Consider the following 13,570-nt stretch of genomic DNA (forward strand, 5'->3'; position numbering starts at 1 on the left):
TCATTGGTGCTGATGGGAGTGCCTGCTCCGGTCCCCGTGCCCGCAGGGGCCCCCGTCACATTCAGGACATCCCTGTGTCCCGAAAAATCTTTTTAGGACACAAGGATGTCCCTGTTAGCTCTCTGCGGCCCCACGTAAACTTTAAAAACACAGGGGCTGCTGGGAGGTAGCGCACGCAGGGACGTCACTGACGTCCCATGCGTGCGCGCAGAGAGGAGTGGAGCAGTGAGGAGGACGCGCGGGTATGGTAAAAGTCACCACTCACCAGCACATCATCTTCAGTGTTCCAATCACCGCTCCTCTCTGGTCCCGGGACCTATAGTTATGGCCTATAGGCCATAGCAGTAGATCGTGACCTCGGACCGGTGGAGTGGTGGTCGGAACACTGGGACATTAAACAGACATACAGCCTCCAGCCATACTCTGTATATGGCTGAAGGCTGTATGTCTGTGGGGGAACTGTACTGCACCTAATGTGGGGAACTATACTGTACCTAATGCGGGGGGGGGGGGGGGGGGAACTATACTGCCAACCTAATGTGGGGGAGCTATACTGCATCTAATGTGAGGAACTATACTGACAAACTAAAGTGGGGAAACTGTACTGCACCTAATGTGGGGGACACTGTACTGCACCTAATGTGGGGAACTTCCTAATGTGGGGGAATTGTACTGCACCCCTAATGAACTGTACTGCACCCATCATAATGAAGTTCTCAGTCTTCCAGGGTTAACCTGGCCCTGTCTACAACCGATCCAAAGTCGAAGGATATGGAATGGATGCTGGCAGCTCCCTACAAGAGATTACCAAAAGGTGAACATAATAATGCGGATTGTATTTATTAAAAAGATAATGACAAACGTTTGGTCATTTTCTATTTATTTTGTTTCCCTTTACACGGATACATCTCGGTTTACTTTACAGACAGTAAGCCCACACCATGCGCACAGACATTTTATCACTTCCTGTCCCTGTTGACCTTGACAACGCGGTCCTCATCAGGACCCCACCAAAGCGTCCTCGGTACTGCCTAATAGCATACGACGCCTTCAGTCCGCATGAGCCCTCGCTTTCGGGATTGTCCAGGCTACTAGCCTTAACTAATTCTCACAGAGCTCGTTGTCTGTTCCCGATAACCTAAATACATGCCATACTCTTTCATAATACAGACGCATAGCTGGCAGGCGCCCGGTTACATGCACAAGGCGGAGCCTGAGGACCGTCCCCTCTGTCGCCGTGAACTTTGCGGTCACTCCCACGTGGTTCGGATACTTCTAGAAGTGCGCATTGAAACTGGTGTCTTTTTGCGCTGTCTGTGTGTTACGCCGTGTGTCCGTCATCGCATCATGTTGAGCTCCAGTAGAAGCGTCAGCCGTGCCTTCTTTTTTGTGCAACGAAGCGAAGTCCGCAAGGTACTATTTAAGTCATGTGACTTGTTTTTGAAAGGGCTCTGGTATCACTATTCTATTATGTAAGGCAGTTCTTCTATTAGACCGGAATAACGTTTTATATTGTCTAGAAGTAACAACTGTATTTCACCCCCTACTCTATAATTGTCTGGCCTTGGCTCAATACTACCAGGTTATCTAAAACGTCATAGGATTGCACCATCCTGAGTGGAGGGGGTCGGAGGTAAAGCAAGGTTTTTTTTTTTTTGCTTCGTTCATTCAGTGTTTGTTATATGTTCTAATAAATTCTTGATCACATGTACAGTATAAATGTAGTGATTTTTATGCAGTCTTTATTGTTAATGGACTTTATTCTCTCTGCACTTAGCCTATAGATGGGTCTGTCATTTTTGCCATGTCCGAACATGTTGAAAATGAATAGTATGAGCACAGCATGTCTGTTACATTGTAGTTGTGCTTTGTCAAAATTTGCTCATTCAGAATACAAGTTACAGCTCCATTTTCTTATATTGTCCAGTGAGGACTATCTCCTGAGGCAGAAAGTATGCCCTGCATGTTGTGGGAGCAGCCACATTGTGGTTTGTTCCTGTACTTGCATTTGTCTGAGCTGTATGACCTAGGGATGTAACTGAAGCAACACTCACTAGATGTATGTTGGCTCTGCCTACAATCTTGCTGCCCCCCCCCTTTTTTTTTTTTTTTTTTTTTTTTTTTTTTTTTAATGTGGGACAATTTTAAGGACAGGGACATTGAGGGTAACTTCATTGTATATAGAGCTTTTTTTTTTGTGTGTGTATTTAACAAAGAAATTTGCGAAAGAGGTTTTTGTGAATTTTTTTTGCGCAAAATCGCAAAGTTTTTCATGGCCATGTCTACTGTTGTTTACCATAGCGCACTTTCTACTGTAGAATCGAATTTATTAACTGCCTCTTTGTGCGTTTTTTTATATTTTTTTTTGCATTAAAAAAGCAATTTTTCTTGTGCAAATATACACCACCTTGGAGGACACATACCAAAGTGTCTATTTTGGGACAGTAAGGACTACTACTCCCATCATGGACAGACTCTGCCCATGATGGGAGTTTTAGTCCAGGGGCTGAGGTGCTGATCACAGCAGTCATTATCCAGAGACCCGCTGCGATTCGCATTGATTAACTAACTGTAAAAGCCGGCGGCACATGCGTCTACACTGCGCTGCCTCCGCCTCTTGTATACAATTCATAATCCCTGCCGCCGTAACACAGGAGCTCTGATTTGTGAAAAGCTATTGACCAATCAGAGCTCCTGACGGGGATTCTGAATTATGACATTATGAGTGTATTCAGGAGCCGGTGGCAGCGCGATGTAGCCACATGTACCACCGGTTTGTTGACTTAAATGCATATCGCAGTTGGTCTCTGCGGAATGACCCAGTGCGATCTGCACCTCAGTCCATTGACTGCAACTCCTATCATGGGCAGTCTGTCCATGATAGGAGTAGTAGTCCTAAAAGTCCCACAGCCGGGGGATGTGCAAGTGCCATCCCTCAGCAGCGCTGCGCTACTACAACTACTCCCATCGGACAGACTGTCCCATGATAGGAGTAGTAGCCCAAGGGAAGAGAGACAGATCTCTGTTCACATTATGCGTTTTGCATAATGGGAACAGAGCAGTGTGTTCCCAAACAGGGAGACTCCAGCTGTTGCTTAACTACAGCCACACCGTGATGGGAGTTGTAGTTTAGCAACAATTGGAGGCTCCCTGTTTAGGAACATTCTGCATTATGTGCGCTCTTCCCAGGGGAGAGTGCAAAAAATGTACTAACCCATATTTCTTGGTTTCTCTTCTTCTCATTTCTGATATGTGAATGCGGAGGACTACGTCAGATCCGGTGGTCTGCGACGATGACCAGCGTATTTTTTTTATTTAAATTTAAATAAAATGGGTAACAAGGTTTCTGGGGGAGTTTATATTTTTATTTATTTTTTGCAATCTGTCATGTTCTTTATAATTGCATTTTTATGCTTAGTAGTGGAAGCTGTCTTTATAGACTGAATCAATCACTAAGCCAGGGCTTAGCGTTAGCCCCAAAATCATCTAGCGCTAACCACCATTTATTACCTCGGTACCAAAAATGGCGCTCTTGGGCCTAGGCGGTAACAGGCTGGCGTTATTTAGGCTGGAAAGGTCTAGTAACAATTGTCCTCGCCCACCCTCGTAATGTCAGGCTGTTGCTGCTTGGTTGGTATCTGGCTGATACTGAAAATAGGGGGAACACTGCGTTACATTTTTTTTTTTTTTTTTATAAATAAACGCAAAGGGTTCCCCCTATTTTCAGTATCTGCCAGATAAAAACCAGTAACAGCCTGACGTTACCAGGGTGGGCGAGGACCATTGTTGCCCTCCCCAGCCTAAATAACGCCAGTCGGTTACTGCCTAGGCCAAGGAGTGCAATTTTTGACATTCCGGCCCTGTTGGTACCTGCTCTTCCCGGAACCCCTGTGGCTGTGGGTACCGGCTTAACAATTAGGGGTTAGCGCCAGCTGTTTTTGGGGGCTAACGACAAGCCCCAGCTTAGTAATGGATTCTGTCTACAAGACTTCTTCCACTACTAAGCCTGAAAATTCAATTCTATTCGTCGTTGCAATCCACCAAATCTGACAGTCCTCCGCATTCACTTATCTGAATTTCGAAGGAGGGGGGAAATCATTTTTTTTTTTTTTTTCTTTTTTGTTTCCACACACCAGCAAAAATGCAGGAAAAAGCTGGGACAGTTTTTCTGGTGTTTTTGCTGATGGTCAAAAGACCTCAATGAAATCCTGGCCTCAAAGCAATAGAACAAAATCCCTACGTCCACATTTCCGGTGAGGTAGAGAAGGGAGTGCACAGTAGAGCGAGGGGGGCGTTTCTATATTTGCACAAGATTGATCAAAGGACGTACACAACCTTAGTAAATTCTGAGCAAGAGTGTAAATTAGACAAGCAGTGTAAAGGGGTAGAACTGTCTACAATAGACACCTAATGATAAATCTCCCTCCATTGTGCATATGGGCTCTATTAGAGCTGATATAACATACTGTGTTTTGCTCTGCAATTTCCTACCCATTGAAGTCAATGGGTAGTAAAAAAAAAACTGCAGAAAATATACTGATTTGAATGGCAAAAAATATGCACTGTAGTTTTACACTGACCTTTGGCAAAGATATATTTTTTAAAATATTTATTTACATAAATAACTGCTGTCACTGATGGATGGGTGGCCAAGCTGTGGATTTTAGAAGCACTCTTGGAAACGGTTCCTTTACCAATCCTAGCATTAGTAGGATGAGTGTAAGTGGCTGCTTTTCTTATTCGGTAGTCACTTGGCTAGTCCCTTTCAGACTTTGGGAGCAGCAGGGACCAGCAGACCCAGCACTGGATTTGGGAAACTGAGCCGCCTAAGTGTGCGTTCACACGTGCTTTGTTTTTGCGGGTTTTCCGCAGCGTATTTGAAAGGGGCGGGCTCTTCTTGGCTGTCCATAGCAGATTGTCCGCGGTGGAATTTATGCTGCGGAAAATCCGCCGCAGTCCCTATTGACTTCAATGGGGCTTGCGGCGGATTGTTCGCAGCGTAAATTCCTCCGTGGAAAATCTGCTGCGGACAGCCGAGAAGAGCCCGCACCCTTTCAAATACGCTGCGGAAAACCCGCAAAAACAAAGGGCGTGTGAACGCACCCTAAAGGTATTATCGAGGAATAGAAAAACAAACTAGGTGGTGTTTTTTTTTTTTTTCCCCCACAAAACATGGCACTGCTCCTGTCTTGAATTGTGTGAGATATTACAACTTGGCTCCATTCAGTAACCATGGGCCGCAGATAATAGGCGTAAGACCTAAATTATGTTATTGCTAGTAATAATGACAAAAAATAACAATAAATATTAATCCCTCCTCCTAAGTTTAAATAAACCCCCTTTTTTTTCCATTTTAACCCCTTATGGACTTGGCATATTTTGGCCTTTAACTCCTTAACAAAGCAGGACATAAATGTACCTCCTGGTGCGGTGGTACTTAACACACCGGGTCGTACATGACGAGCGCGCGGATGTACTCCATTAACCCCTCATGCCGTGATCAATACAGATTACGGCATCTGCGACAATGTGGCACTAAATGTGGATGATCGGATTGGTCGCAGCGATGCCGCGGGGATCCGTTCATCCATAACGGCGAAAGAAGGTCCCCTCACCTCCCTCAGTCTGTCTACCGGCGTCTCCTGCTCTTGTCTGAGATCGAGCAGACCAGAGCAGTAGATAGCCAATAATACTGATCAGTGCTATGCCCTTTGCATAGCACTGAACAGTATTAGCAATTAACTGACTGCTATAACTATAAACGTTTTTTTTTACCCTAAAAAAAAAACATTTGGTATCGCCATGTGCGCAAATATCTGAAGTATTAAAATATAATGTTAATGATCCCGTAAATTGATAAATTTAATTCAAAGTTTTACATATGAAAATGTAGTATCAATAAAAAGTACAGATCACGGCGCAAAAAATGAGCACTCATACTGCCGCTTATACTAAATAATAAAAAAAGTAAAGCTAGGTTCAGACTACGGAATCTCCAGGCAGAAAATATTCGCCCGGAGATTCCGAGTGTGGCCAACGCTGACTGAATCAGTCGGCGCTAGGACCGCGCGGACACTGCAGTCTCCAATAGACTGCAATGTGTTCCATGCAGATTTCTGCCTGAAGAGCAACCCCATTCTTCAGGTGGAAATTTCCAAGCAGATTTTCCGTTCACAAAGTCCGAAGTGGGAATCTGTGAACGGAAACCCATTCACTACACTATACATTTTAGCAAGCGGAATTTCCGCCTTCAGGAATTGCAGGCAGAAATTCCGTAGTCTGAACCTAGCCTTACAGGTCAGCAAAATAGAGGCATGTTAACCCTTTAAGGACCAAGCCCATTTTAACCTTAAGGACAAGGCCAATTTTATTTTTGCGTTTTTTTTTTTTTTCTTCCTCTCCTTCTAAAATCCGTACATTTTTTTTTTTTTATATTTCTGTCTACAGACCCATATAAGGGCTTGTTTTTTGCATGGCCAATTGTACTTTGTAGTGAAACCTCTCATTTTACCATAAAATGTACGGCAAACCCAAAGAAATATTTTTTTTTAGGGAGGTAATTTAAATGAAAACCACAATTTTGCGCGTTTTGGAGGGTTTCGTTTTCACATTGTACACTTAACAGTAAAAATGACGTGTTCTTTATTCTGTTGGTCAATATGATTAAAATTATACCCATGGCTAGATACTTTTAGATTTTTTTATATTGTTTTTTAAGCGGTACAAAAAATCTAAAACTTTTTGTACAAAATCACTAATCTAAAATTGCTCTATTTTGACCACCTATAACTTTCATTTTTATGTAAACAGGGCGGTATGAGGGCTATTTTTTTTGCGCCGTCATCTGTACTTTTTATCGATACCAGATTTACATATATAAAACTCTTAACTCATTTTTTAATAAAAAATTTATTTGGAATAAAATGTGACAAAAAAGCAGCCTTTTTTTTAAATGTACGCCGTATGGGATCATTAACATTATATTTTGATAGTTCGGACATTTACGCACGCAGAAATGCAAAATATGTTAATAAAAAAAGTGTATGCTTTTTGGGGGTAAAATGGGGGGGGGGGGGGAACCCTCACAATTTTCATTTTCATTGGGGGAGGGGATTTAAATGTTTTTTTCTTTTTACACTTATGTCCCCTATAGGGGACTATCTATAGCAATCATTTGATTGCTAATTCTGTTCAGTGCTATGCATAGAGCATAGCCCTAATCAGTATTATCGGTCATCTTCTGGTCTGCTTGATCTCAGACCAGAGCAGAAGATGCTGGGGACGGACAGAGGCAGGTGAGGGGACCTCCATCCGCCATTACAGATCGGATCGCCGCGGCAGCGCTGCTGGCGAACCGGATATCACTTTTAACATGCTCATTGCCGCAGATGCAGTGATCTGTACTGATGACTGCATATGAGAGGTTAATGGCGGACATCCGTGCGATCGCGGATGTTGGCCATTACTGGTGGGTCCCTGGCTGCTGATAGCAGCAGGAACCTGCCGTGTATGATGCCAGCACCGCTCTGATGCTTGCTGTCATACACAGGACGTAAAAATGTCCTGGTGCACGAAGTACCGCCAAACCAGGACGTTACGTTGTGTGGTTTTTTCTTTTTTTTTTTTTTTCCTTTGGGGTTAAGTAATAGAAAAGTATGTAATCATGGGTATCTGTTTAATTGTTTTGACCAACAGAATTAAGAAAACTTGCCTATTTTACCATAAAGTGTTCAGCGTGAAAACGAAACCTTACAAATTAGTAAAATGCCGGTTTTCTTATCAATTTCCCCACACAAATAGTATTTTTTTTTTTTTATTATTGCGCCATACATTTATAGTAAAATGAGTGATGTCATTACAAAGGACAACTGGTCGTGCAAAAAACAAGCCCTCATACAAGTCTGTGGATGAAAATATAAGAGTTATGACTTTTAGGATAGGAGGAAAAAACTAAAACTTAAAAATAAGGGTTGTATTTGTGGGTGTGATTAGGTAGGGATGTTGTAAAATTTGTGTCCATTATTTATGAAGAGCATTTCTTTGGTTAGCATTATGGATCGACCGATATCGTTTTTTTAGGGACGATACCGATAATCGGTGCAGGTTTGGGCCGATAGCCGATAACTTGTACCGATATTCCGGTATAAGTTATCGGCTATTTAAACCCCTGCGACACCGCTGCAGATCATTGATTTAAAGCGGGCGCTTTAAGTCCATGATCTGCAGTGGCTTTTGCGGGGCCATAGGCCGCCACCGCCACCACCCGCTTCTCTCCCCTACCTGCCAGGGTGCTCCGGGCCATCCATCAATCGTTCCTGTAGTGTCCAGGGGCGTTCCGGGTGGAGGGTGGTCCGGGCTGTCCTTCTTCTCCGGCGGGCCTCTTCTCCACTCCGGGCAGGCTCCGGCCTAGTACGCTGCATAGACGTCGCTGCGCAGTGTCGCCTGTGCGCAGCGATGCACCTGACGTCACGGCATAGCGGCGTCTATGCAGCGTACTAGGCCGGAGCCTGCCCGGAGTGGAGAAGATGACCGTAGGAGAAGGACAGCCCGGACCGGACCACCCTCCACCCGGAACGCCCCCGGACACTACATGAAGGAAGGATGGCCTGGACCACCCCCATTACGGGTAAGTTTATTTTTTTTTTATTGACTCTGAGGGTGGGGGAGGGGCCCGACCGGTATAGCGGTATGGGAAAAAATCCATACCGGTATACCGCCTAGCATCACGGTGGGGGGTGCGACGCGGTGCGGTGGGTCGGAGGTGCGGTGCGGCGGGTCGAGGGGGGTGGCGGTGGCGGTGGCGGTGGGGGCGGTGCGGGGGGCGGGGGCATTATCGGCTTATCGGCAAGATAATTACGATAATGCCCAAAATCGTGATTATCGGCCATACCGATAATCGGTCGATCCCTAGTTAGCATTTATTTTCCGCTTTATACGTTACTCCAGCACATTGTGGTTTATAGGGTAGTCCAGGACTAAAAATAACTTCTTCCAGAAACACCTTACCTTTTATTAGTTGGGCTGGGGATGAGCAACAATATCAAAATATATGGACCAAACAATGGACAACCCCTTGAAGTCTAAATTCATTCTTTTCTAATTTACTTCTCTTCCTAGGGTTGCTTTAATGGCCTCAGTGAAGAGTTGCTTAGAGCAGCATCCAAGAGGAATTATGTGTAAGTATATCTTTTTCTTAATTTGTGTGCATTATGATTTTTTTTTTTTACTTTATCAGCATGCTACTTTTGGCAATAACAGAATCCCCCTTTAAATAAATCCCTTCCATATAGTCCACTTACTAAACATTGTGATTCTAGTGGGTCTTGCTGTAGAGCACAGACCCTCTTTTATTTGTGTATTAGCCTGCAGTATGAAGTATAAATGGTGTTTGTGATACACTTACACCAGATTTTCAACTGAGGAAATAAATATTTGGAGAAGCTGTATTGTTCACATGGAAAAAGTGTAGACATATGCAACACCTTCTGTACAAGTAAAGCTGGTGTCTTCCACTTCCTAGGCTAGGTTCACATTGCCGTTTTTCAATGGATGCGGTCGTCTTTTTTTTTTTTTTTTTTTTTCTTCAGCCCTGAAACGGAATGGATGCAAACTGCTACTGTCCGGTGCTGATGGCCCTCATTCACTTGAATTGGGCCCGTTGGTGATCCGGTAATGTTACAGGGATGTAGTGGAGCAAAAGTGCTTGCACTTTTTTTTTTTTTCTCTGCTAATTTTGGCAGAACTGCCGATGGAGCTCCAGCTAACAGAGCCTCATGGCAGAAAATACGAGGCCTTAAAGCATACCTGTCAGATCCAACAAAACTTTTTTTTTTTTTTTTTTTTTTTTTTTATAAATCACTCAGTACCTAATCCTGACCATGTACATCTAATTTTTATGTGTTTAGCATCTTTATTTTTTATTACACTTTATTTAGCTCATTAGTATAAATACATCTTAGAGGGTGCGTAGCCTCCCTGCAGGCCTCCGCCTCCTCCCTCAGTATGCTGTCTGCTCACATCTCCTCTAGCATTAGCAAAACTACAGCTCCCAGTTTGTCCTCACTGACAGTAGCGGGACACAAGCTGACAGTGGGAGGATTTTTCCTCCAGCTGTGAGCCCTGCGCTCACTGCTGTCAATCAAGGAAGTGGGTCCATGACACAGGTGATAATGCAAGGACACAGCAGGACTAGTAATTGTCCAGGCTGGTAGGGGGGGCAGTTTGACTGTCTTTTTCAGTATAAAATGGTGAATTTTCTAATGAAAGCAATTGCAAAACCTATTAGTTTTGCATGCTTTACAACATATCAAAAGTTTTTGTATCTGACAGTGCCCATTTAGCAACAGCAACAACATTGTAGTCGCCGGTAAGTGATCATCACTGTGGCCTTCTAAAAGTTGCAAAACTACAACTCCAAGCATGCATTTGGCTGTCTGGCCATGATGGGAGTTGTAGTTTTGCAACATCTGGAGGGCCACAGCTTAGAGACCACTGTGTAGTGGTCTCATAACTGTGGTTCTCCAAATGTTTCAAAACTACAACTTTCAGCATGCACTGAAAGACCGTACATGCTGGGAGTTGTAGTTTTGCTACAGCTGGAGGTGCACAGGTTGGAATCACTGAGCTATAGTCTGTTTCTTAACTCAGTGGTTCCCCACCAGTGTGCCTATAGCTGTTACAATACTACAACTTCCAGCATGTACGGTCTGTCAGTGAATTCTGGGAGTTGTAGTTTTGCCACAGCTGAAGGATACATTCTCATGGGCGGGTTTACAGTGGGTTTCCTTCTACAAGTTTGAGCTTAATGTGAACCCCCACCCGTGTGAATGTGCCCTAAAAACACTACACTAAGTAAAACGCTACATACACGTCTTCCCCCCCCCCCCCCCCCCCCCCCCCCCAATAAAAATGAACGTCTCATACGGCAGTGTTTCCTGAATGGAGCCTCCAGCTGTTGCAAAACAACTCCCAGTATTGCCAGACAGCCATAGACTGTCCTGGGAGTCTTGCAACAGCTGGAGGCACCCTGTTTGGGAAACAATGCAGTAGGGTTTTGGTGGAGACAAGGCCCATCCTTGTATCCAGATCCACCCCTATTGCAAATTGCTCAAATGCACATGGAGCACTGTCACTTCAGAGTCCTGTTGTATTTGAAGCCAACAGTTTAGAGCCACATATGGGGTATTTCCGTACTTGGGAGAAATTGCGTTACAACCTTTGGGGGGATTTTTCTACTTATACCCCTTATGAAAAGGAAAAGTTGGTGGCTACACCAGCCTGTTAGTGTAGAAATGTTTATTTTGCCCCATACTTTTCATTTTCACAAGAGGTAAAAGGAGAAAAAGAGCCCCCAAATTTCTAGCGCAATTTCTTCCGTGTACGGAAATACCTCATATGTGGACGTAAAGTGCTCTGCGGACGAACTACATGGCTCAGGAGTGAGACAGCGCCATGTACATTTGAGGCCTAAATTGGTGATGTGTACAGGGGTGGCTGATCCTTACAGCGGTTCTGACATGAACGCAAAAAACACCCACATGTGACCCCATTTTGGAAACTGCACCCCTCAAGGAACGTAACAAGGGGTATAGTGAGCCTTAACACCCCACAGGTCTTTGACAAATTTTCGTTAAAGTTGGACATGAAAATGAGAAAAAAAAATTTTTCCCTCAAATGCTGGTGTTGCCCCCAATTTTTCATTTTCACAAGGGGTAATAGGAAAAAAGCCCCACAAAATTTGTAGCACCATTTTTTCAGAGAAAGGGAATACCCCATATGTGGATGTAAAGTGCTCTGCAGGCAAACTACAATGCTCAGAAGAGTGCCATTGGGCTTTTTGAGAGAGAATTAGGCTGGAATTGAAGACTGTGTTTACAAAGCCTCCATGGTGCCAGAACAGTGTATTTCTCCCCCCCCCCCCCCCCACATGTGACCCCATTTTGGAAACTACACCCCTCACAGAATGTAATAAGGGGTACAGTGAGCATTTACGCCCCACAGGTGTCTGACAGACTTTTGGAACAGACGTCCGTAAAAATGAAAAATGTAACTTTTCATTTGCACAGCCCACTGTTCCAAAGATCTGTCAAATGCCAGTGGGGTGTAAATGCTCACTGCACCCCTTATTAACCCCTTAAGGACCAGTGGTTTTAAAAAATCATAACTTTCAATTTTGCACCTAAAAATCCATATGATGGCTTATTTTTTGCGCCAACAATTCTACTTTGTAATTACATCAGTCATTTTACCCAAAAATCTAAGGCGGAACGGAAAAAAAATCACAAAACTGAAGAAAAACAACATTTTGTAACTTTTGGGGGCTTCTGTTTCTACACCGTAATTTTTTTGGTAAAAATGACACCTTCTCTTTATTCTGTAGGTCCATATGATTAAAATGATATCCTACGTTCTCAGTCGCTCTTCATTGGGGGACACCTTACTGATGGGTATATGCTCTTGCCACTAGTAGGCGCTGACACTAGGAAAAAGTTGGCTCCTCCCTGGCAGGATATACCCGCCCACTGGAAGTGAGGTAACCAGTTTTAGCTAGCATCAGCAAGGAGGCAAGACACAGGTCGGGGTGCTCCCCAGACCGTCTTTTACATTTTTTTTTTCCCCCTTTTTATTTTTTTATTCTAGTTTCAGTCTACAGTTTTTTTTTAGTTTTTCTCTCCTTTTTGTGGTCTTCACTAGCGTGGGGTATCAGGAGCATGGCGCTGACTGATTTTTATTTTTCTTTCCCCCCCCCCCACCTGCAAGCTAGGGGCACAGTGCATTGCTGGATGGGCTGTTTACCCCTCCTCTCCAACAACCAGCGCCTGGCGGTGTACCCTGGACAGGGTCCCCCATTTGCCCCTGTTTGTCCGGTGAGCTGGCTTACGGCAGGTGGCCTTAGCTGGTCGAAGTCCTCAAGGGTGAGTATGTGGTGCCTGAGGTGAGTATACAATCCCCTCCAAACACCCCCCCAACACCGCAAATGAGGCATATGTCCTGGCAGTGAGGGGTTATCCCTCGCTCCTTTACTCTGCAGCTATATGTCTCTGTTCTGGGGCTGATATTCCAGGCAGTGAAGGGTTAACTTCATGCAGCTTGGGGTTGCCATGGGGGTTGCGCTATACTTCTCGGCGGGACTTTTTTACTTTCACTTTGAAACAGTCCTGCCAGCTGGAGCCTTTTCCTGCTCACCTCTGCGCCAGGTCTACTGTGCGGACCCGGCGGGGGTGTGCTCCAGGGTATCCCTCCGGCAGGAGTTCGTGTTAATCATGGTGGCTGTAGCTCCGCCCTTCTTCACCACCTTACTATATGCGCTCCTGCTCGCATGCTGCCTGGAGCCATCCCCTCTCGCTGTCACGCCTAGCTCCGCCCCCCCTCCCCGCTGCAGGGGTCAGTGATGTTTATTGAAGATAGGTCTGCTCCGTCCCTGCCAGATCTCTGCTCCTGAGCCAGAGCCAAACGGGAGCTCGTTGCTCCAGCCCGCAATTGTCCCCCTGCCTCAGAGCTGCACGTCGGCTGGCAGGTGCTTATATAGCACGCTGCTATTTGCCATTCTGCTCCAGGGGCTTCCGATCTG

The 13,570-nt window shown here is 44.8% G+C and overlaps 1 protein-coding gene across 1 annotated transcript in view; it reads left to right on the forward strand.

Annotated features, from left to right (window-relative positions):
* The first annotated feature begins 904 nt into the window (after positions 1–904).
* The window catches only part of HSPA9 (heat shock protein family A (Hsp70) member 9), a 103,346-nt gene continuing 90,680 nt past the window's right edge, over positions 905–13,570 (forward strand). Inside the window, exons 1-2 of the mRNA XM_056516637.1 lie at positions 905–1,413; positions 9,118–9,176. Of these exons, the coding sequence (XP_056372612.1) occupies positions 1,147–1,413; positions 9,118–9,176 (326 nt within the window). The 5' untranslated portion in view covers positions 905–1,146. The remainder of the gene's footprint in view (positions 1,414–9,117; positions 9,177–13,570) is intronic.

Source organism: Hyla sarda, chromosome 4 (assembly GCF_029499605.1).
Source record: "Hyla sarda isolate aHylSar1 chromosome 4, aHylSar1.hap1, whole genome shotgun sequence".
NCBI lineage: Eukaryota > Metazoa > Chordata > Amphibia > Anura > Hylidae > Hyla > Hyla sarda.